Source organism: Aquarana catesbeiana, linkage group LG10 (genome assembly GCF_042186555.1).
Source record: "Aquarana catesbeiana isolate 2022-GZ linkage group LG10, ASM4218655v1, whole genome shotgun sequence".
NCBI classification, from domain to species: Eukaryota; Metazoa; Chordata; class Amphibia; order Anura; family Ranidae; genus Aquarana; species Aquarana catesbeiana.
Window position 1 is genome coordinate 90020750 of NC_133333.1, and position 25966 is coordinate 90046715.

The window sequence follows — 25966 nt, forward strand, 5'->3', positions numbered from 1 at the left end:
GTCAAAATGGCACGTCTGGGCAAAATGACGTTATGTAACATTGCTTCGCCCTGCGGCCACTAGGGGGCACCACCGGAGGTGCGCACGCCCCCTGCTCGCCCATGGAGCCGATGTGAGTGCCTGGCGGTCACGATCACCGACGGGCTCCCGCGATTGCTTGGGGCACATGGAGAACCGGGATCTCTGTGTGTGTGTGTGTGTGTGTGTGTGTAAACACAGTTTTCGGTTCTCTGAGGGTAGAAGTGACAGATCGTCTGTTCATACAGAGTATGAACAGCGATCTATCTCTTTCCCTACACAGTCCCTTTCCCCCTTCAGTTAGAACACACAATAGGGAATACATCAACCTCTTGATTGCCCCCTAGTGGTTAATGCATTTTTACAGCACTGATTGCAGTAAAAATTTCAATGGTCCCAAAAATGTGTCAAAATTGTCTGATGTGTCTGCCATAATGTCGCACTCCTGATAAAAATCACAATAATTAATAATAAAAACGATGCCCTAGTTTGTAGACGCTATAACTTTTGAGCAAACCAATCAATATACGCTTATTGCGAACATTTTTTTTTTTTTTTACCAAAAATATGTAGAAGAAGACATATCAGCCTAAACTGGAGAAAAAAATATTTTTTTTAAATATATTTTTGGGGGATATTTATTATAGCAAAAAGTAAAAAAGAATGCGTTTTTCAAAATTGACGCTCTGTTTTTGTTTATAGTGCAAAATATTAAAAACTGCAGAGGTGATCAAATACCACCAAAAGAAAGCTCTATTTGTGGGAAAAAAAGGACTTCAATTTTGTTTGGGTGCAACATCGTACGACCGCGCAATTGTCAGTTAAAGTGACGCAGTGCCGAATCGCAAAAAGTGCTCTGGTCAGGAAGGGGGTAAAATCTTCCGGGGCTGAAGCGGTTAAAGGTATAGGGGCACGCTGAACACATAGCACAATGCCCGCAAAGGTGTCAGTGTGTTGCCTGACCAATATAACAGTAATACAAAAAAGTGTCCACTGCCCACACCTATAACTGACCATTGCAGCAAGCAGCATCGGAAGGCAATATATGATATAAACAAGGCCAAGGATAAATACAAGGAAAACTCCAAGCTTACATACACTGTTATACAAGCTGTACACTCACTACTAGTAAAGTATAATTTCTTCAGTGTTGTCACTTGAAAAGATATAATAAGATATTTACAAAAAACAAAAATGTGAGGGGTGCACTCACGTGTGTGTGTATATGTGTGTGTATGGTATGTATATATATATATATATATATATATATATATATATATATATATATATATATATATATATATATATATATACACACACATTTGCTTCTGTTAGAATGCAGACAGAGACCATATCCATTCCTATGCATCTTGTTGGCTCCAAAAGCGCTGCCAACAGTGGCAGCTGGTGAAGTTTTAGGATGGGGGGGGCGTCCCCCTACCACTTGATAAAAATGGGTGTGGCTTCAGCGAAATAGTGGCCGTAGCTCTAAGGTGGTGTGGTTAGTGTCTGAGATGAACGAGGGTTGGAGGGACAGCAGGCCCAGGTCCTACACAACAATAGAAATATGTGTATTCTAGAAAGTTTAACAATCAGCAGATAAAGTTATTCCAAACCCCTGGTGTTAGCACTTCAACCGTGGTTGTTATGGTGTCAGGTTGATTGAAGCGCATTATTTCTATTATTACATTGTAATATAAAATGAAATCCTTCAACTCACCATAATGCAGAATCAGTGGGAGCCCTGAGCGTGTCACTAGCCACGTCGCCTGTCACCAGATGCCATCAGGTGTCCCCAGTGGAGTCGGTCCTTACATGCAGCCTGTGTCCCATAAAATGCAGCCTTTGTCCACTGGCCCTAAAAGTGTCATCTGCCAAGGTGGTCACATGGCGTCTGTAGTCACATTCTGACGGCATTTTGTGGTTCCCCGCTTTTTTTTTTTTCTATGAAAGCAAAGGGGGGGGGGGGAGGTGAGCAGGAGGGGTGGCTGCCCTGAGTCCACCAAATGCAGCCTGTCTGTGTCACATAGACCCCCCCTTTCTCCACGGGAGCACAGCGGTACTACTTATCTTGCTGTTATCCTCTCCAGCGGTGTCTTCTTCCATAAGTCCGTCCACTCCTCTCCCACTTCCTGTTTCCTCTCTCCCGGGCGCAAAGGGAGAAAGAAAACAGGAAGTGACATCCACCGGGCGGACGCAACTCGGCGCTTCGGAAAATGCCGTAAGGCAGGCTAAACACCCGCAAATGAAGCGCAGCATCGGCAATCTCGTGATTGCATAGCCATGGCGCTTCCCATAAGTGCACTGTGTCCGGTGTCTGAACACAGTGCACTTAAGGACCTTTTTTGTATTTTTTGTATTTTTTTTAAAGGGCCAGCTTTAAATTTATTTATTTATTTTTGTGACTGCCTGAAGGGGGGGTGGCGCCCATGTGCCCCCTATGGATGGGCCACCACTGGTTGCCACCCACGCACCGCTATACAGCATCAACATATATGTACAACAAATGCATGCCATGGTGTCATTGTGCATGCACAAGGGCCGTGAACATGCCATGACATCACATATCCACACAATACAGGTGTATCCATAATGCCAGTTGTAGAACTTCGTCTGTCAGAGGGGAAGGCGGGCCATCCATCCACATCACATGAAGACATGCCTTGAGGTGGACCATCTACTGCCTGCCACTATGACATACAAGTCCCAGATAACACAAAGGACTTGTGGCATTCCCACGTAGCTTCATCTACAGATGGGAAAAAAAAATATGCATCCATTGCAATTGACTAAAACAGAGTCATGGTATAACTAGTCCTTAAAGAAAAATATAATAAACAAAATAGAAAAAAACAATAAACAAAAAAAGGATAACAGGGGTTTGGCAAGGTTTCTAAAGGCTCATAAAGCTTATGTAAAATTACAACATACATATGACACAAGGGACAGATGTGACCCAACCTTCTATCTCCTTTTATATTTACTTTCTCAAATATTCTTGAGTGGCTTTCATGTATTGTATGCAAATTTAAAAATTCATAAGTATTAATGAGACTACAAGCTATCCATTCACTGCCATGATCACTATGTTTTTACAAAATGTGATTTCCTAGTATGCCCCGCATAGTTCTGGCTGGCTATAGTCTCAGTCTAGTATAACAACCCATGCCAAGAGCAACAACAAGTCTACAAATAACATTTTTAAAGGGTTAATTCACCTTTTCACAAAACATAAAGGTAAAGTAACTCACAACGCCTTCCCTTCACCTCACACTTGAGCTTGAAAGTACTGGTTTAAGATGAGCATAAGGGTAGACATCAGGTCACAAACCGAGTTCAGTAACAGCCAGGTAGATAGGTACCAAATCACAAACAGAGTCCAGGTCAGATACAAGCAAGGGTTGGCTGTGTGCATACTTGCCAACAGTCCTGGGAATTCTCCCGCGACAATTTCGATTTTGGAACCCTTGTCCCAATCAGAGCTTGTCCCAATTAATTTCCCTGAATTTTGCCTTTGTCCCGGGAAAATTGGGAATATTTTAGGAAAAAACGGCCGGTGGGCTACACAAAGATGACCGCCGCCGCTGCCATCACGAGGATTATTTCCCCTTGTGTTCAGCAGAGAGGGGAGTGGCAGCCAATCAGCTTCTCCCCTCTCCACTGATCACACACGAGAAAGCCGGGAACTGTAGCTGCCGTGCTGCTGGGGGACACAGATCACTCTGTAAGGAGGGCTCTGCTGCTGCTGCCAGGGACACTGAAGTAAGGAGAGCTCTGTTACTGGGGGACACAGATCACTCTGTAAGGAGGGCCCTTCTGCTGCTGCCAGGGACACTGAAGTAAGGAGGGCTCTGTTGCTTGGTGACACAGATCGCTCTGTAAGGAGGGCTCTGCTGCTGCCAGCTGCTGGGGACACTGAAGTAAGGAGGGCTCTTGCTGGGGGACACAGATCTGTAAGGATGGCTCTGCTGCTGGGGACACCAGATGTAAAGGAGGGGCTCTGCTGCCAGGGACACAGGTCTGTAAGGAGGGCCTCTTCTTCTGGGGGCACCTGATGTAAGGATGGACTCTGCTGGGGGCACCTGATGCAAGGACGGACTCTGCTGGGGGCACCAGATGCAAGGACAGACTCTGCTGGGGCCACCTGATGGCATCTGGTGGCAGGCACACTGGCAGGTGACATGCTCAGGGGTCCCACTGATTCTGGATTATGGTGAGTTGAATGATTTCATTACAATGTAATAATAGTAATAATGCGCTTCAATCATCCTGACACTACAACAACCATGGTGCTAGGATGATTGAAGCACTAACACCAGGTGTTTGGAGTATCTTTATCTGCTGATTTGTTAAACTCTGGAATACACATTTCTATTGTGGTGTAGGATCTGAGCCTGCTGTCCCTGCATCCCTCTTTCCTTCCTTCTCTCTCCTTCTTTCCTTCTTTCTCTCCCTCCCCCCCTCCCTCCCTCCCTCTTTTCCCCATTCTTTCTCCATCTTTCATTCATCTCAGACGCTAACCACACCCCCATTCGAACCACGCCCATATAAGCCACACCCACTATTCACATCAACCACGCCCATTGCATGATAATAATAATAATTTTGCGCGCATTTCTGTGAGCCAAACGTCTCGTAGGCATTCTCTGGCAGCAAGGGTAGTCCAGAGAAGGGTCAAGCGTAGTCGGGTCAGGAAAAGAGTCAAACAGGCTTTCAGGAACACAGACAACAAGGGAATAAGCTGAAAGATCATCCAACGATGACTCAATGCAGTAGCAGCGATTTTTAAGCCAGTGTGCATGGAACCTTACTTTTGGAGAATAAATCTTCTTAGCTGGGACAGCAATAAAAAAAGAAATAGAATTTCGAACTCTTACATTCTCTAGTCTAGACACAAAAAAAGGGCTAAAAATGTTAGGGGGTGTCTACAGCATTTACAAGTTCATAGTAATGGACCACTGGGAATGTGACTGAGGTGGGAACAGGAAAGCTTGACAGTTCAGAATGGCCAGCACTCAAGTATTTAGGAAGCTGTTGCTGTAGTATGCGACTACAAATTATATTTATCAGCAGGATCAGCTTTTATCAGCACGGTATGTTTGTACATATAGTTACATAGTAGGTGAGGTTGAAAAAAGACACAAGTCCAACATATGTGTATGATTATTATGATATATTATCAGTATTACCTTGTATATCCCTGTATGACGTTCAGGTGCTTATCTAATAGTTTCTTGAAACTATCGATGCTCCCCGCTGAGACCATCGCCTGTGGAAAGGAATGCCACATCTTTCCCATTCTTACAGTAAAGAACCCTCCACGTAGTTTAAGGTTAAACCTCTTTTCTTCTAATTTTTAATGAGTGGCAACGAGTCTTGTTAAACTCCCTTCCGCGAAAAAGTTTTATACCTATTGTGGGGTCACCAGTATGGTATTTGTAAATTGAAATCATGTCTCGTCTCCAGGGAGAATAAGTTCAGTGCTCACAACCTTTCCTCATAACTAATATCCTCCAGACCCTTGATTAGCTTTGTTGCCCTTTTTTGTACTCGCCCCATTCCCAGTACATCCTTCCTGAGGACTGGTGCCCAGAACTGGTCAGCATACTCTAGATGCAACCGGCCCAGAGTCTCTGCAATTAATCCCCTTTTTAATGCATGCCAATAATCTGTTTGTTTTGTTAGCAGCAGCCTGGCATTGCATGCCATTGCTGAGCTTATCTACTAGGACCCCCAGGCCCTTTTCCATCCTAGATTCCCCCAGAGGTTCACCCCCCCCAGTGTATAGATTGAATTCATATTTTTGCTACCCAAATGCATTATTGTACATTTTTCTACATTGAACCTAATTTGCCATGTAGTTGCCCACCCCATTCATTTGTTCAGATCTCTTTGCAAGGTTTCCGCATCCTGCGGAGAAGTTATTGCCCTGCTTAGCTTAGTATTGTCCGCAAATACAGAGGTTGAACAGTTTTACCCCATCCTCCAGGTCGTTTATGAACTAATTAAACAGGATTGATCCCAGCACAGAACCCTGGGGGACCCCACTACCCACCGCTGATCGCGTACTCCCCATTTATCACCACCCTCTGAACTCGCCATCTGTTTCAGAATCCACGTGTGCAGTGGATTGCTGTCTCCCAGGGGCATACTTTAATACTCAAATCTTAAATATACAGCAATATATATGTATATAGCCATCAGCATTGCTAAAACTGAATCAAGGATTCATTGTTGGATACCTTTTGGCCCCCCTCCCCCTCTGTGGCCTTCTCCCAACCAGGAATATTATCCATATGCCCCGCTTATAGACTCAGCTATACCCAATATATTTTTTAGCTTCTAAGTGCATCACCTACCCTATCGTGACTATATATGACATTCTACTTCAAAAACTAAGATAGAGAAATATATTCTCTTATCTTTCTCGTCTGTGAACCTTGGCCGTGTCCTGAGGAAGCCTAGCGGCAAAACGCGTACACGTACAAGGGCTCACTGCATAATAAACATAGATGCATATATGCTATAATTTTTACTATAATCTTATATCTTTTCTTTTTGAATGTAATATCTTTTAAATGTAATTGTTAACCCTAATAAAACTGAGTTTTTTAATATTGTTTCTTCTCCATTGTTTAGTTGTTGTTTCTTAGCCCATAAAGTCCGCCCTCCTGGTAATACTTAGTATTACCTTATTTCTGTGTCTTCAACAATTGATGGATGTGGCTACTTTTCTGTGCACTTTTTCTCTTCTCTTTCATGTTCTATCTTAGCTATCCTTATTGCACCCTTACATTTCTTGTTGCATTCTTTATAAAGTCTGAATGCTGAGGATGATCCCTCAACCTTGTATTTTTTGAAGGTCTTCTCCTTTGCTTTTATATGCATTTTTACATTGGAGTTAAGCCATCCAGGACTTTTGTTCACTCTTTTAAATTTATTACCCAATGGGATGCATTGGCTAATGCCCTTATTTAATATGCTCTTAAAGCAAACCCATCTGTCCTCCGTGTTCTTTGTTTTTAAGATTTTATCCCAATTTATGCCTTCTAGCAAGGTTCGTAGTTTAGGGAAGTTGGCTCTTTTGAAATTCAGTGTCTTTGTATTCTCCTTATGTTTCCTATTTGTGTGATTTATACTGAATCCAATTGACCTGTGACCGCTGTTACCTAAATTGTCCTGTATTTCCACATCCGTGATCAGGTCTGTATTGTTAATAAGCAGTAGATCCAGTAACGGATGGTGTGCCTACCATCTGACCCATAAAATTGCCCTGCAAGACATTTAGGAACTGGCGAGCCTTAGGTGAATGAGTGGTTCCCTCGCCCAGTCTATGTCTGGATAATTAAAATCCCCCATTATGATAACACTTTCCATACTTGCTGCTAATCCAATTTGTGATAGGAGATCTGTCTCCCCTTCCTCCCTCAGGTTAGGGGGCCTATAGCATACTCCCAGTATTATTTTCCCCTTAGCTTCATCCCTTTGGAGCTCTACCCACAAGGATTCCACCTCCTCCCTAGCTCTCTTAGTGATGTCATCTCTCACATTCACTTGTACATTATTCTTGATATATAGGCATACCCTTCCCCCTTTTTTACCCTCTCTAGCCTTGCGATAAAGGGTATACCCTTGAATGGTTGCCAGCCAATCATGAGAGCTGTTGAACCAGGTCTCTGAAATTCCCACAAAATCCAAATCCTCCACATACAACAGTATCTCTAGTTCACCCATCTTGTCCACCAGGCTCCTGGCATTGGTGAACATGCCACGTAGTTTACATGTTATCCTCTTATTGGGTATTCCAAGATTGCAACTAGGACTTGCTACTATACTTACCTTGGGTTTATGTGCTTTGGTCAACCTATGACTAATGCCCCCAATATTACCCTCTGGAATATGTTCAGCGCTGACTATCTCTACCTCTGGACCCTTCCCCACCCTTGCCTAGTTTAAAAACCCCTCTAACTTTTTGGCCATCTTCATTCCCAGCTGATCTGCACCCTCCTCATTTAGGTGCAGTCCATCCCTTCTATAGTACTGGTTATCGACAGAAGTCAGCCCAGTCCTCTAGGAACCCAAACCCCTCCTTACTACACCAGCTCTTCAGCCACTTGTTTAATTCCCTAATCTCCCTCTGCCTTTCTGGTGTGGCTCGATGTACCGGTAGTATTCCTGAGAATACTACCTTGGAGGTCCTTTTCCTTAATTTAGCTCCCAAGTCCCTAAAATCGTTCTTTAGGACACTCCATCTGCCTTTGACTTTGTCATTGGTGGCAAAGTGCACGTGATCTTCCCCAGGCCCTCCCAGTAATCTGTCTACAAGATCCGTGATGTGCCGAACCTGAGTGCCCGTAAACAACATACAGTTCGTTGCTTCAGGTCTTTGTTACAGATTGGCCTCTATGTCTTTCTAAGAATTGCGTCTCCTACCACCAGAATCTGTCTTTCCTTTCCCTTCTTTCTCCCCCCGCTCTCACTGGAGGAGTTCTTCCCCTGGCAGCTAGGAGAGTCCCTCAGCTCCAGCAGCGCTGGTCCCTGACTGGTTTTACCAATGTCACTCAATGGAGCATACTTATTGGGATGCTCCAGTCCTGGATCGGCCTCCCTGGCACTTCCCCCTCTACCCTTCCTGACTGTCACCCATCTACTCTTTCCTAGTGCCTGCACCTCTTTGTCTCCACCTGCCTTTGTGCTGGCCCCTGCCGTCACCTACCATATATGTTCCTGGCTTTCCTTTAGTATGGAGGGACTTCTTAGTGCTGACAGTTGCTTCCCCAGATTCAGAACCTGGGCTTCCAGGGAAACAATGTGCTTACATTTTGCACAGCAGTGTTCACCCTCGATTGGATGATCAAGGAACGCATACATGCCACAAGATGTACAACGAGTCGCCTCTCCACACCCGCCTGGCATCATACCTATTAGGTAATTTGGACAGGGTATAATCCCCAATCCTCATTAAATTAACAACTAGCTTCCTGACACTAATACTCAACAAGACAATACACAGGTACTCAACAAGACAATACACAGGTGCTCAACAAGACAATATACAGGTACTCGCAGACCTACGTGCACCCACAGACCTACGTGCACTCGCACACCTACTCGCAGACCTACATGCACTCGCAGACCCAGGTGCACTCGCAGACCCAGGTGCACCCGCAGACCTACGTGCACCCGCAGACCTACGCGTACCCGCAGACCTATGTGCACCCGCAATACACAGTACACAATACACAATTACTAACGATCCACACACACTACTCAGACAACACTCAGGTATTCACACTACACAGGTACCATCCAAGGTATGTTGCACTTTTCAAGGGGATTTGTCCAAGAGCTTAGTCAATGTGGTAATGTTTCACTTTGCAAAGAATACCCAGTCACATGCAAGGAAAATAAAAAAAAACACTTGAACATGATTGGATGATGGAAGTCAACAGAGTTTCACCTCATTCAATAAGCTCTGGGGCAAATTCCCTATCAAAGTGCAATTTCCCTTGCAATGTGAACAGCCTATTAGTCTTTAAAGTAGAATTCCAAGATAAACCCATAGTATTAAAAATGCAGCCCCCCAACACCTACGCTGACTAAGCTTTATAGGAAATATGTATACACTCTGACTCGGTGGAGTGATGTGATCTGGCTCCCTTGTGTCAGCCAGTGGCGGCTGCAAGGGAGAGGAGAGAGAACTCAACAGCGGCTATTAAAGCCTGGAGTAATGACATCACCCTTAAGCCTCGTACACACAATCGTTTTTTCTGCAGACAAAACCTCGGACTTTTGTCCAAAGGCATGTGCCTGCATTTTGTCTTGTATACAAATGGCAGAGAATTGTCAGCCAACAAACACGAACATAGTGACGTACTACGTGGTTTTTCAGCTCTTCGCCGCCACCCTTTGGGCTCCTTCTGCTAATTTTGTGTTATTGGAAGATTGATGAGTGTTGATTTGCGCTTTTCATTTAGTGCTTTTCAGTTTGTTTCCGAATGGCCGTTCGTCAACAAGACATGTTGCGGAATCGGAGGAGATAACGTGTTGTTTATTATTGGCCTTGGAGTTATTGCTTTGATGTCACGGAACGCCCCACACTCCGCTTGAGTGCTTCCGTCATATACCGCTTCCTAAGTTCTGGAACACGAGTCCAATGGATCTGGCTATAGGAACCCCAAGAACTAGACAACACCAGTCTTGGAGTACATCAGAACTACCTTTATTTTGAGATCTCACAGACCTTTATACAGCAGGGATGACTCAAAGCTAACCTAATTAACATGACCTAATTTACTACAAAATGTACCCAGACCAGATGACAGTCTTGTGGGCACCGAGCTTCACACATTAATACAATTAACAATACAAACAACAATCTCCCCCCTCCTCAGCCTAGACCATTCGTCTATTAGCCAGTGCTGCTGGCTAATGTGATCAGCTCTCTCAATTAACATAAACACATGTTGATAACACCAGCATCTCCTCACAGGATGTGTCCCAACAGAATGAATCAGTCTTATCAGCAGGGGGCTGCTGGAGGAATCCCCCCCTCCCTCTTCAGGGACACAAATCTACAGTAAGGAGTCCCCATACAATATATACATGACTGAGTCCGATTAATACAGTTCAGACTGGATTTCTCATTCACCTCAAATGCTAGGGCCCATAATCGGTGGGCAACAGGCTTGCATACAGTCCTCTCCAACAGCCTCTGCTCCGGCCAGGTCCGTGACATTTCTCCCCTTTCGGCAGGAGACTAACACAGGAGGAGACCCCAGACGGGTTGACTCCGAAGTTAGTCCATAGTTCCAGTCCTCTACTGCCTGTACCCACACAGTACCCCAAACAAATTATTCCAAACAGTGTATTACTCACCCAGCCATCCTCTGCCTCTCTCAGAGAACATATCTGCCGCTGGGGAGAGGCCCGGACTGGCCCTTCTCCCTGGAATCCTTTCTGCCGCTGGAGAGAAGACAGGGGGACTGGGCTCACTCCATCCTGCTGTTGGGGATCTGGGCCGACTGCCCAGCATCCCTGGGGTATACAGGTGGGGACTGAAGCCCCATCAACCGACACCAGATCAAGCTGCAGTTGTGAGGTGATGACTGCATTCTCTCCTTGGATCCTGATCTGCAGCTCGCGATAGACTGCCACCTCCTCACCTTGGGCCTCCACAATTGCTGCAGGTGTGGGGCAGAGGTCTTGGACCCTCTGTCCGGTTGCCAGCACTTCTGCTGGGGGTTTGCCAGGTGGTTCCTCCTCTACAGAAACGTCTATTAAATCCCCAGTCTCTGGAATTGGTAAAAGTGTGGGACAGAGGTCTTGGACCCTCTGTTCAGTTACCAGATCTTCAGCTGGAGAAGTTTGTTTTAACTCCATAGATGCTGCTGGCAGAAAATCACATGTCCCTGTCAGTGTTGTGGGAGAAAGGCTGACTACCTCTTCTCTCAGGAAGGCTGAAGCCACTGTTGGTGCTGGGCAGAACACAGTGAACTTTGGCCCTGATAGCAGCTCTTCTGCTGGAGGCTCATCAGGTTGTTCTTCCTCAGCAGAAAAGTCTATTAAATCCTCTACCTCTATAACTGGTGTCTGTGGATAGAGGTTCACCATCTCCTGTCCGTGGAACTCAGAAGATGCCATCAGTGCTGAGCAGAGCGCAATGAAGTTTGGCCCTAATCCCAACTCTTCTGCTGGGGGCTCACCCGATGGTTCTTCCTCAGCAGAAAAGTCTATCAAATCCCCTGTCTCTGCAACTGGTGTCTGGGGATGGAGGTTCACCATCTCCTGTCCATGGAACCCAGAAGATGTTATCAGTGCTGGGCAGAGGTTAGCAGAGCTCTGCCCTGTTGTCAGCACTTCAGTTTTGGGGATGGCAATCTCCAGATTTTCCACTGCAGATTCTCTGGCATGCTGCTGGACAGGCACATTCCTCCATCCAAGATCATCCCATGCAGAAACAGGATCATCAAGGTCAGTCAGCACTTGCTGCATCCGCCATAAGACCTCCGCCTCCATAGCTGTGGGGGCAGGTTGGCAAAGCACACTATCGCTCTGCCACATTGCCGACTCTTCAGCCAGGATTTCAGGGTTGTCAGCTGGTATTTCCTGATAGTCCCAGGCAAAGGGAGCCCAGCCCTGGCACTGAGCAATGTCTAGCAGCCGTCTGTAGGCGATCTCTAGCTCCCATTCCTGAACGGCCAGAAACTCCAAATCTTCCTGTGCCCAGTGCACTTCCGAAATGTTCAGTAGCCCTTCTCTGAAATCCATGATTTCGTCCACCCGCCGCTCCAAATCACTCCCAAAGTTAGGGTCCCCTGTCAGCTTCACAAACAACAGTCCCAAGCCGCCGTAGCTTAAGCCTTCCGTTGGGCTGTCATGCGCTATCCAGGGACATGCTTGAGATACATGCCACCGGAGGGCTCTGTAGCTCTCATCCAGCTTCATCTCTGCCCAGACCAGCCTGCTTAATTCAGCTGTCTGCTTCTTGTGTGGTTTTTCTCCCAAAAACCGCACCCGCAGTCCGTACTGCGACCAGTACCTTTCCTCGATGGAGGGGAGAACTTTTCCCTGGTGTCGCTGCTCACGGGCTAGCGCTTCCTTCCAGAGTTTGCAGCGAATAGAATCACACCATCCCAGCAGGACCTGCTCCGATACTGGTCCTCTGTGCTGTATCTGCATCTCTCGCAACCTCCTTCTGAATTCCTCATCCATGGCGGCTGGTATCTGTACCTCTCCTCTTCTGCTATCTGGACCTTGGATCCAGATGGAAGTTTGGATGTCCCAGACTTCAGGAAGCTTTCCCGCTGCTTGCCACCAATGTCACGGAACGCCCCACACTCCGCTTGAGTGCTTCCGTCATATACCGCTTCCTAAGTTCTGGAACACGAGTCCAATGGATCTGGCTATAGGAACCCCAAGAACTAGACAACACCAGTCTTGGAGTACATCAGAACTACCTTTATTTTGAGATCTCACAGACCTTTATACAGCAGGGATGACTCAAAGCTAACCTAATTAACATGACTTAATTTACTACAAAATGTACCCAGACCAGATGACAGTCTTGTGGGCACCGAGCTTCACACATTAATACAATTAACAATACAAACAACAATCTCCCCCCTCCTCAGCCTAGACCATTCGTCTATTAGCCAGTGCTGCTGGCTAATGTGATCAGCTCTCTCAATTAACATAAACACATGTTGATAACACCAGCATCTCCTCACAGGATGTGTCCCAACAGAATGAATCAGTCTTATCAGCAGGGGGCTGCTGGAGGAATCCCCCCTCCCTCTTCAGGGACACAAATCTACAGTAAGGAGTCCCCATACAATATATACATGACTGAGTCCGATTAATACAGTTCAGACTGGATTTCTCATTCACCTCAAATGCTAGGGCCCATAATCGGTGGGCAACAGGCTTGCATACAGTCCTCTCCAACAGCCTCTGCTCCGGCCAGGTCCGTGACAGCTTTGACCCAAGTCCAGTCCAGGAACAGGAGAAGGAGCATTTCTTGGACCAAAAATTGGTTGCTTTATTAATGGTGACCAATTATGTCATATGCCTTTGCTGCAGGAGCTCCAGGAGAATAATTTGGATGATATTCAGAATTATCTCCGGATGACAGACATCTGCTTTCACCAACTCTTGGCATTGAAGCAGGACACATGCATGAGACTTTTATTTTATTTTTTGGTTGAATAATGATTTTATTTCGTATATCTTCTATATTTTTGGATGCATAGAATGCACTTTTTGGTTAAGTTCTATTGGCAGATAGCATGTCTAATTTTATTTGTTTTCTTTTTTTAATGCACAATAAAACAAATTGTGGAGAATAATACTTGGCTATGTGTTTTACTTCAAATGACAGTTTGGGAGTAGGCAGTTACATTTAAAAAAAATACAATGTAAAATTGACAAGGAACACCAACATAGTTTTATCTTTGATCTTAAAAACTACAGGCTAATGGTGCTGTGGTAACTTGCCCCCAAAAAAAGAAAAGCATAATAATATTCTTGATATCACTAGAGAATAAAAGCCTTTTAAAATACGTTTGGCAGAACTCCATCAGTATCACCAACAAAGCAGCTTCATTACTATCCCTTTAAAGAACAAGAGAATGTGCACTGCATTTCGAGATTTCATAATTTGCCACGTCACAAATGTCAATTCTCCATTACGAATGCTAGTTTACAAGACCGACCGCTTCTGGCTCGTCCTTGCTTCCGAACATGCGTGTTTGTACTTTGGACTTTTGTCAGACGGACTTGTGTACACACGCTCGGAAAATCCGACAACAGACATTTGTCAGCGGAAAATTTTAAAGCCTACCATCCAACATTTATCCGCGGAAAAAACCAACAATTGTCCGATGGAGTGTACAAACGGTCGGATTTTCCACCAACAGCCTGTCATCACACATTTCCCATTGGTAAATCCGATCGTGTGTATGTGGCTTTAGACTACTATGGCCCATCCTTTGTCTGCGCTTCCTCCTTTCACCTGCAGACACCACTGACTAACACAGAGGAGCTGGTTCATGTAACCAGACCAGAGTGGGCTGAATAAAGGTGTCAGGGTGGAAACAGGAACCAACCTTGCCAGTATTGCCGCCTTCCTGCGCGCATGCGTGGCAGAGCAGCGCTTCAGTGCAGATGTGTGCGCAATCCAACGGCGTGCGCATAATGTGAGTTCCTTTGCTGGCCTATAAAAGGCTGCTCAGCTCCATGCTTTAATTGCTGGTTTATCTCTCAGCTTCCCGTGTTCCTTGCCTCTGTATCTTGCCTTGTGATTAACCGTTGTGACCCGGATTGACCCTGACCTGCTCTGATCTCCTCCTGCACCTGACCCTTACAGGCTTTGCTACCAGTCTCCTGTGTTTGACCCTCAGCCTGCTTACGGACTTTGCTACCAGTCTCCTGTGCTTAACCCTTAGCCTGCTCACGGACTTTGCTACCAGTCTCCTGTACGAGACCCCTCAGCCTGTTTAAAGACTTGCTACCAGTCACCTGTGTTCGACCCTCGGCCTGCTGTTGGACTCTGCTATTTCATCTACCTCATTGGGCTCCAGTGTCTACAAGTCCCTGCACAACTGCCAGCTTCCCAGTGACCTTCACGTAAGATCTGCCCAGCCTGCTGGTGTCTCGTGCCTCTTTGTGCCCTTCACCCTCTGTACCACCACCAGGGGTGGAGGGCGCTTAGTCGCAAGAGAGAACCGCTCTCAGCATCTCGGCCTCGGTGTGTACCTCCTTGACACAAGGTATAAGTGTATACATTTCTCTTACACAGGTTAGTCAGCATAGGTTCTAGCAGGGAACATTTTTAACACTACTTAGGTTCATCCTGGAATTCTACTTTGATTAATCAACCCAACTTAAAGCAGAAGTATAGCCAAAGCTATTTTGGCTATATTTCTACTATGGATCACAGAACTGCAGTTAGTTCAGTGCAGGCTCTGAAACACCAGCCAGATAGTTGGGATCTACCAAGATGTCTCGACCGGCAGCTGGCTCGGCCTCTCAGCAAATTGCTGAAAGCATGAACCAGCTGCTCCTCCCCCTGCATGGCTCAGTGCTCCAGGGAGCCTTGGAGGGCAGAAAAGAGGGTGTCTGACAGGTGCCAGCTCTCTGCAGGCTAAAGACCAATATCTGAGCAATCAGTGCTCTTTGATTGCTCAGTTCTCAGTCTTAGAGCCAGAGGGGATCGACGCTGTAGCCATCTAGGTAAGTATAAATGTTTTTCTTATTTTAAAGCCATACTTCTCGTTTAAGTGGTAGGGTCAAAGAAAAAGCAGACCTCTGATACCTTCTAAATGAGTTAGCAATGTCAGGGGTCCCATTTTCTATAATTGTGGCTTAAATACAGATTTTTTTCCAATTAAATCAAATTATTTGACCTCAATTGCCTCAACTTTTTTTTTAGCTGAGTCTAAGTATATTTCAAAATAACCCCATCTCACCAAGTGTAAGCTTTAGTCATAAAATTCTTGTTGTTTCACTGTTAGCTGCAATTACTGAATTAAAACAATTACACAACAGTTCCATTCTCCTTATCGTTATGAGTCCACACTGACCAGTCCTCAATGTGCTCATCAAACTTCCAGAATCTCTCTGAAAACAATGACACGTCAGGAACTCCACGTTGTAAAGCTGATCTAAAGTTCAGGCTGACTTGGAATAGAGTCATAGCATAGGGAACGTCCAATATAAAGGGCAGACTGTAGCATCGGTATCAACATCAATCCCAAGTACCAGGCTACAGGTAAGGGGAAAGGAAGTCCTATTACACAGGGGTAAATATCATCTTAGTTCATAAATTATTTGAGAAGAAATTATGTGTTACCTGAAAGTTTTTGAACATTTTTTTAAGTTTCGGGGGGTGGGGGGCATTATTCATTATTTTATTGTTGCATTATTCTACTTGTTTAGTATCTAGTTAAACTCTTTTCAGAATATGAAAGTATGTTTATATTGTACCATTATAACACATGTTCACATTTTAGTTTACTAGTTCTGACTCTTATCTCCCAGAGATACATAGCAGCAAAACTTGGGTTTTGAGTAACACTGGTTTCCACATCCTAACATTTATGCTAGCCTATTGAAGAGGGTTGGTTAACCCCTCCTCAGTTCAGAAAGGTACAAATGCACAATAAGTATTATGTTAAGGTTAAAATAACAACTAACTTTATAACATAAAATAGGGTTAGCTTGTATACAGCTTAGAGCCATTATTTCATTGTATAATATATATATATACACAAATCTTAATTGTCTGACACTGCTATTTTTCTTTATATAGATTTCAATTACTGGGGATCATTTGGCTGTCTCTTCTTGACCTTCTCGATCAGTCAACATGTTGGTAAAAGTTGCAGCCCTCGCACTTCTTATGTGCGCAGTCACAGGTCAGTAAAATCAGCATGTGACCAGGGTCATTTCTTTGAGAAGTCAAGGTGAAATTTTATCTAAGATAGCACATTTTAGGTGAAGCATGAGATGATATCTTCATCTAATGGTGTTTGTCCTTTTGGATACATCAGTAATGTAATTTATTACATTGTTTCCATAGTGTTTACACTGGTACATATGGTCACAATTAAAAGGGGATGGAATTTACTACAGGGGAAGGACCTAGTAATCATGGGTGGGGCTAGTAGCAAAAGCACTTGGCACCACTTTAGAAAGAAACATTCCTGATGCACAGGCCCACGCACCCAATGTCTGTAACTATATAAGCTGAAAAAGTAAAACTGATCTGTACCTTTTACCTATTGATAGTAATAAAACTCCAGTGTATATACTTATTCTTTCCTAAAGACTCTATTGCCACTACAGGACCATTTCTAAAGCTGTGGAATGGAGGGTGCAAATAGGTCAGTGGGGGGCCTTCCGACAATATTAATATAGAGGGGTTTTCTCAAAACTGGGATTACTGGAAGCCTTCACATAAAAATAAACTGCATGTATAGAACTGCTGATCTTACTACATGGTGAACAATAGGGTTTAAAGCCCAGATTAATTAAACCTCAGGTTTCGGTGCTTCTGCACTAATAACCACCTATGCACCTCTATTACTGATTACTTTATCCATTTACATACATTATACAATCTTCTGGCCCCCTTTTTAAATGTTTATAGTGCAGTGACCTATAACCAGTCTCTGTATATGCTAGCTTTGTAAGTAGATAACATGTGATTGTTTTTTATGAGCTACTGCACCTAATATCAGATCTAGCCACTGCTTTATTATATAAGTCAATTTAATGTGACGTTCTATGTCTGATGATGAGTTCTTCTCTCCATTAGGATCTCAGGCAGAAGTCAGCACTGACCAGGTATCCGATGCTTTCTGGAAATACTTCACTCAGCTGACCACTGGCACAAAGGACACTATAGATCAGATCCAGCAATCTGACATCAGCAAACAGCTAAAGTAAGTGAAAATAACTGTAACAGCATCAAAGTCCTAGTCAAAGTCAGTAGAACCTACTGGATAAGTTATTTTGGCTCTAAAAGACATAGCATTTTATCATCTCGTTACAAAAAAAATAGCTTGCCCATCAGCCTTTCCTGTTATATAGGGTTGCAAGGGTTCTGACAAGTAGGCGTTTATCTGTGAAATAATTTTCCTTGTAATTTTATTGGGGTACAGTATCGAGGGTGACATGGTATGTGACTTGCCCTACTGAAAGCATCCGCTAGTGATGACAAATTTTGCAACAGCAATTTTGCCTCTGGTTGTTATACCTAATGAACCTGTAAATGCTCTGTCCTCTAATGCCCTGTACACACGGATGGACTTTGTTCGGACATTCCGACAACAAAATCCTAGGATTTCACATCTTAATTATCATAATTTCTGTCAGTAATATACTTCTTTCACTAAACCTTGATTCAATTTTAGAACTCCTGTGCATTTCTAGGTGCTGCTGATTTACGTTATAAGTTTAGTGCTGTCTGTATATTAATTCTGGAAATTTCACACTTTATAGAAACTATTACAACAATTTTATATTATCTCTGTAAAGTTAAAACACATAGGTGATCAGCACTCAACAGGCTCGTTTTTATCAGAATCATAACATATAAATGCATAGCATAGTAGGTAAATCTATATAAATGTTGCACAAGCAGGCACATCACAACTTTAATGAAGGTAAAGAGTTCAATCAGTTTCGATTAAGTTGTACACTCAATGGAGTTGATTTACTGAAGGCAAATAGGTTGTTCACTTTGCAGTGAAAATTGTTCTTCGCAAGGGAATTTTATCCAGAGCTTAGTCACTGTAGTGAAGTTTTACTTTGGAAAGAATACCTAATCACATGCCAGGAAAAAAACAGCATTTTTACTTGTGTATGAGTGGATGATGGAAGTCAGCAGAGTTTCACTGCATTCGCTAAACTCTGAGGGCAAACTCCCTTGCAATGTGAAAAGTTTATTTGTCTTTAGTAATTCAACCCCAGTGCAATGTAAGCCTTCCCTGATCCCTCAAAGAAATGGGATATCTGGGAAAGGTATGACAATATTTATTAACTGCATATAGATTAAGAAAGGGTAGATGGCAGATAAGGATTAAAGAGATGCAGGAAGCAAAATAAATCAACCAACTAGGTGTAATCATTATAAATGTTGTAGCCTCCAGAAGCCTTTCGATATACTGTATGTCATTTAATCTATCTATGTAATGATGTAGGACAGATGTACTAAAGAAATGTAGACTTTGCTATTGCTGGCTCCTCCTCCTGAAAATACTAGCTGATAGTTGAGCTGAATCTATAACTTTAGTACTTTATGAGTCACTGACTTGGAACAAATATAAGGTTCAGGAGTTCTGACTTGACTCTGACTTTCCTGGTCTGCATGCTTAACCCAGCTCAGTGACTCAAATGGTAATAAAGTCTATTGGCAGTCAAGCAGCTAGCATTTTCACAAGAAGACCAGCAATGACTACCTCCACATAAAGTACAGGCAAAAGCAAAACTATAACACTAATACACATCCTAAAATAGTTACATAGTTACCTAGTAGGTGAGGTCAAAGAAAGACACAAGTCCATCAAGTCCAACCGATGTGTGCTATTATATGTCAGTATTACATTGTATATCCCTGTATGTTGCGATCAATCAGGTGCTTATCTAATAGTTTCTTGAAACTATCGATGCTCCCTGATGAGACCACCGCCTGTGGAAGGGAATTCCACATCCTTGCCGCTCTTACAGTAAAGAACTCTCTACGTAGTTTAAGGTTAAACCTCTTTTCTTCTAATTTTAATGAGTGGCCACGAGTCTTGTTAAACTCCCTTCCGTGAAAAAGTTTTATCCCTATTGTGGGGTCACCAGCATGGTATTTGTATATTGAAATCATATCCCCTCTCAAGCGTCTCTTCTCCAGAGACAATAAATTCAGTGCTCGCAACCTCTCCTCATAACTAATATCCTTCAGACCCTTTATTAGCTTTGTTGCCCTTCTTTGTACTCGCTCCATTTCCAGTACATCCTTCCTGAGGACTGGTGCCCAGAACTGGACAGTATACTCTAGGTGCGGCCGGACCAGAGTCTTGTAGAGCGGGAGAATTATCGTTTTAACTCTGGAATTAATCCCCTTTTTAATGCATGCCAATATTCTGTTAGCTTTGTTAGCAGCAGCTTGGCATTGCATGCCATTGCTGAGCCTATCATCTACTAGGACCCCCAGGTCCTTTTCCATGCTAGATTCCCCCCAAAAATGTATTCAAAGCCCTGATTTTTGGGGGGGTTGGATAGAGTGGTCACAGGTTAGGACCCCTGTGAATTTGTATATTGATATTTGTGTCCCTGGTAGGGACATTCTGTGAAAATCCCAAACTGAGTTGTCATCAGAACAAGAGTAGGGGGGAAATGTTCTAATGGAGACACTTGTTCCAGAGATAAATATTTCAGAGGGTATTTCTGTCACTTTACCCTCACTTCTTGTTGTACAGGACAGCAAGTGAAGGGTAATCTACCCAAAGAGACACAGAAAAAAAGAAAATGTTTGCCGTTAGATATACTTTAATGATTAATGTTAATGTTGCTACATTTTTTTTTTTTTTTTTATAAAATGTTTTAAAAACACTATAAGCTGATCTGAATGGTTGTTATAGGTTAACCGCTTGCCAACCAGTGCACGACGATATACGTCAGGAACAATGTCACGGCTGCGCAAATAGGCGTACCTGTACACTCCCTTTAAGATGCAGCACTGTGGGCACGCGTACTCCGTGACCAGTCCTGCGGACTCGCTGTCCGCCGGTGTCCCGCGATCGCATCACGGAGCGGCAGAACAGGGAGATGCCTATGTAAACAAGGCATTTTTCTGTTCTGCCTAGTGGCATGACAGGGATCTACTGCTTCCTGTCATCAGGAGCAGTGATCGCTCTCATGTCAGTGGTAGCCCACCCCCCCACAGTTAGAATCACTTCCTAGGACACACTTAACCCCTTGATCGCCCCCTAGTGTTTAACCCCTTCCCTGCCAGTGTCATTTATACAGTAATCAGTGCATTTTTATAGCACTGATCACTGTATAAATGACAATGGTCCCAAAATGTTGTCAAAAGTGTCTGATGTGTCCGCCATAATGTCACAGTCATGATAAAAAAAATCGCAGATCGCCGCCATTATTAATAAAAAAAAAAAAAAAATAATAATAAAAATGCCATAAATCTATCCCCTATTTTGTAGATGCTATAACTTTTTTTTTTTTTTTTTTTTTTCTACCAAAAATATGTAGAAGAATACATATTGGCCTAAACTGAGAAAGAAATTTGTTTTTTTATATATTTTTTGGGGATATTTATTATAGCAAAATAAGTCTTTTTTTTTTTTATAGCGCAAAAAATAAAAACCACAGGAGGTGATCAAATACCACCAAAAGAAAGCTCTATTTGTGGGCAAAAAAGGACACCAATTTTGTTTTGGTGCAACGTCGCATGACTGCGCAATTGTCAGTTAAAGCGACGCAGTGTCGTATCGCAAAAAGTGCTCTGGTCAAGAAGGGGATAAATTCTTCCAGGGTTGAAGTGGTTAAGATATATTGCAATGGTTATACAATACATTTATTTTGTTTATTTACAAACATACTGCAGTTTCTGCTTTATGATGGATACTCGAATGCACTTTAGAATATATATGTATACAGTGGGGACGGAAAGTATTCAGACCCCCTTAAATTTTTCACTCTTTGTTATATTGCAGCCATTTGCTAAAATCATTTAAGTTCATTTTTTTCCTCATTATTGAACACACAGCACCCCATATTGACAGAAAAACACAGAATTGTTGACATTTTTGCAGATTTATTAAAAAAGAAAAATGAAATATCACATGGTCCTAAGTATTCAGACCCTTTGCTCAGTATTTCGTAGAAGCACCCTTTTGATCTGATACAGCCATGAGTCTTTTTGGGAAAGATGCAACAAGTTTTTCACACCTGGATTTGGGGATCCTCTGCCATTCCTCCTTGCAGATCCTCTCCAGTTCTGTCAGGTTGGATGGTAAACGTTGGCTGACAGCCATTTTTAGGTCTCTCCAGAGATGCTCAATTAGGTTTAAGTCAGGGCTCTGGCTGGGCCATTCAAGAACAGTCAGAGTTGTTGTGAAGCCACTCCTTCATTATTTTAGCTGTGTGCTTAGGATCATTGTCTTGTTGGAAGGTAAACCTTCGTCCCACTCTAAGGTCCTGGGCACTCTGGAGAAGGTTTTTGTACAGGAAATCCCTGCACTTGGCTGCATTCATCTTTCCCTCAATTGCAACCAGTCGTCCTGTCCCTGCAGCTGAAAAACACCCTCACAGCATGATGCTGCCATCACCATGCTTCATTGTTAGGACTGTATTGGACAGGTGATCAACAGTGCCTGGTTTTCTCCACACATACCGCTTAGAATTAAGGCCAAAAAGTTCTATCTTGGTTTCATCAGACCAGAGAATCTTATTTCTCACCATCTTGGAGTCCTTCAGGTGTTTTTTAGCAAACTCCATACGGGCTTTCATGTGTCTTGCACTGAGGAGAGGCTTCCGTCGGGCCACCATAAAGCCCCGACTGGTGGACGGCTGCAGTGATGGTTGACCTTCTACAACTTTCTCCCATCTCCCGACTGCATCTCTGGAGCTCAGCCACAGTGATCTTTGGGTTCTTCTTTACCTCTCTCACCAAGGCTCTTCTCCCCCAATAGCTCAGTTTGGCTGGACGGCCAGCTCTAGGAAGGGTTCTGGTTGTCCCAAACCTCTTCCATTTAAGGATTATGGAGGCCACTGTGCTCTTAGGAACCTTAAGTGCAACAGAATTTTTTTGTAACCTTGGCCAGATCTGTGCCTTGCCACAATTCTGTCTCTGAGCTCTTCAGGCAGTTCCTTTGACCTCATGATTCTCATTTGCTCTGACATGCACTGTGAGCTGTAAGGTCTTATATAGACAGGTGTGTGGGTTTCCTAATCAAGTCCAATCAGTATAATCAAACACAGCTGGACTCAAATGAAGGTGTAGAACCATCTCAAGGATGATCAGAAGAAATGGACAGCACCTGAGTTAAATATGAGTGTCACAGCAAAGGTTCTGAATACTTAGGACCATGTGATATTTCAGTTTTTCTTTTTTAATAAATCTGCAAAAAATGTCAACAATTCTGTATTTTTCTGTTAATATGGGGTGCTGTGTGTACATTAATGAGGTAAAAAATGAACTTAAATGATTTTAGCAAATGGCTGCAATATAACAAAGAGTGAAAAATTTAAGGGGGTCTGAAGACTTTCTGTCCCCACTGTGTATGTGGGTGTGGGTGTGTGTGTGTGTGTGTGTGTGTGTATATATATATATATATATATATATATATATATATATATATATAAATATATATATATTAATTAGATGAAATGGTGATCTATGTAAATGTGGTATTTGATTGCTATTTTTCCACCCACAGTGTTTTAATTGAAGAAAACTTGAAGAGTCTAAATGTGTATGCAGGGGATCTACAGGAACAGCTCATTCCTTTTGCCAAGCAGATACATGAGAAATTAACACAGGATGCAGAAAAACAAAGAGAACAAATTAAAACAGAGTTGGAGAGGCTGAAAGAGAAGATCTCCCCATATGCAGATGAGTTGCACAAGCACCTGAACGATAATATCAAGGAACTTCAGATTAAATTGGCTCCATATGCAGAAGCGTTCCAAACCCAACTGGACAAAACTGCCCAGGAATTTAGCCAACAGCTAAAGTCTGTGACCAATGACCTGGAAGCTAAGTTCAAAGAAAATGCAGACCATCTACAGGCAACACTGGCTACATACTCACAAGAGTTTCAGGTAAAGGTAGATGAGAATATGGACCAATTGAGGAAGCAGGTGACACCTATCACAGAAAAAGTAAAAGAAAACATTGATCAGCAAATACAGGAGCTGTATAAAAGTCTGAATCCCTATGCAGAGGATGTTCAAGATGAGCTGCGAAAACAGATCCAGAACATGGAGTTTCAAATGAGAAAAAATGTGGATGAGCTGGAGAACAGAGCTCTGGAGCTAACGGTACAACTCCGAGAACAACTCTACCCTTATGCCAATGAGTTAAAAAACAAGGTCAATGGAGATATGGCAAATGTCAAACAGATGCTGGAACCCTATCTGACCCAAGTAAACCAGCAAATTGACCTGAAAATTACAGAATTTAAAGGCACAATTACACCAGAAGTGGAAGCTCTCAACAAGGCTCTGGTGCAGAGAGTAGAGGACATGAAGAAGAAGTTGGGAGAATACACTGTGACTATGCAAGATCAGGTGGAGTACCTAGAGAAAGATGTCAGGGACAAAATCCATGAATTCATAAATCAGGGTGTTTCTAATGAAAACTGAGTTTTCCATAGTCAAACTCATTTTCTGAATAGCAATATCGCAAATAATACCTACACAGCACTACACACAAAATGTGCTGTTAATTAAATTCATCAAGAATCCCATAAAATATTTCTACAACTTTCCACTCAATACATTTACACTCAGCACGATCTGTAGCATGTATTTATAACGTTCTCCCAGCAATCCTCGATTCTTCCTCAGTATTATTTGCCTAACACATTGTCTGTAGCTTTTCAAGGAATACTGAACTGCACTTACTGAAATTTCCATAGCTTAGCACTTTACTGATACTTAAAGTCAGCTCGAGAGTTCCAACATTCTCTGAAACAAAATATGAAACAAATTAGGTTAAAGGGAACCCTAGTTACCAACAATGATGAAATGTTTTATAACAATGGCCAGGATTCACAATGATTCCTTTTTATAGATTGCATTAAACAGATGAATGTGGTTTTGTAAAAAAAACAAAAAAAAACAAAAACAAAAACACAACAAGCAATATAAAAATGTATAGAAAATATGTTCCTGTCTGCTTTTAATGTTTAGAATACGGTGTGTGTGTATGTGTGTATATGTATATGTGTATATATATATATATATGTATATATTATACAGAAGGCAATATGGTTGATAGTATTAGAAATGTAAATGTACAATGTGAAGTCCGTTAAATAAAAAGCAACTTAGCAATGCATAATTTGTCATTGTTCTACTTTTTGTTAAAGTGATTGTAAATGATCAACTTGTAAAACAACCCATTCAGTTTAAAATAGAAATTAAAGGCAAAACATATATGTGTGTGTATAGATATAAAAATACATTATAAATACCCTTTTCCCCCTTTTTTTATAAGTGATCACATTCCCTCTGTTCTCAGCTGCACAGGAGCTGAGGGGAGGAGAAGCAGCAGCACACTGAGCTTCCCAGTAAATGGCTGTGCAGCGGGAGTGTGTCAGGACAAGCCTGGTCATTGGAGGAGAGTACACTGAGTTCCCAGCAGAGTTAGAGAACTGACCATGGTGTGCTCTCCTGTTTAATGTGGTCAGTTTTTAATAGGAAAGCAGAGGGACTGGAAGGATCACCAGGGATTTCACGCATAGGAACTAATACAAAGAGAACAGGAGACTCTCATACAAGTACATAGAACAGTAGGCAAATATCAGGAATATATTTGTGTTTTACAAGGGTTAATGAATTAAAAATTGGAATGGATATGAGTACATACATATGCAAGAAATAATGTGGTATACATATATGCTTTAAACAATAACAATATAGAAATATATTTGCTCTCAAGAAAAATCAAAACAACAACACCTGGGTTTAGTATGCAAACTTTTGTATATTGAGGGGGAACATAGGTAATTTAATGCAATATAACATACTGTTTATATGCAATATATTGCAAATATACAATATCTCACAAAAGTGAGTACACCCCTCACATTTTTGTAAATATTTTATTGTATCTTTTGATGTGACAACACTGAAGAAATGACACTTTGCTACAATGTAAAGTAGTGAGTGTACAGCTTGTATAACAGTGTAAATTTGCTGAAACTGAGCT

At 42.7% G+C, this 25966-nt stretch overlaps 1 protein-coding gene across 2 annotated transcripts; it reads left to right on the forward strand.

Annotated features, from left to right (window-relative positions):
- Window positions 1-16134: 16134 nt before the first annotated feature.
- On the forward strand, window positions 16135-24886 carry LOC141110781 (uncharacterized). Of its 2 annotated transcripts, none has more exons than XM_073602390.1 (4): window positions 16135-16288; window positions 16829-16934; window positions 17837-17963; window positions 23469-24886. In XM_073602390.1, exons 2-4 carry the CDS (start codon window positions 16886-16888, stop codon window positions 24394-24396), a joined length of 1104 nt encoding a protein of 367 aa, XP_073458491.1. In that variant the 5' UTR covers window positions 16135-16288; window positions 16829-16885; the 3' UTR covers window positions 24397-24886. The 2 variants fall into 2 exon arrangements, with proteins under 2 accessions (XP_073458491.1, XP_073458492.1); XM_073602391.1 differs by lacking the exon at window positions 16135-16288 and adding an exon at window positions 16297-16319.
- Window positions 24887-25966: the final 1080 nt, after the last annotated feature.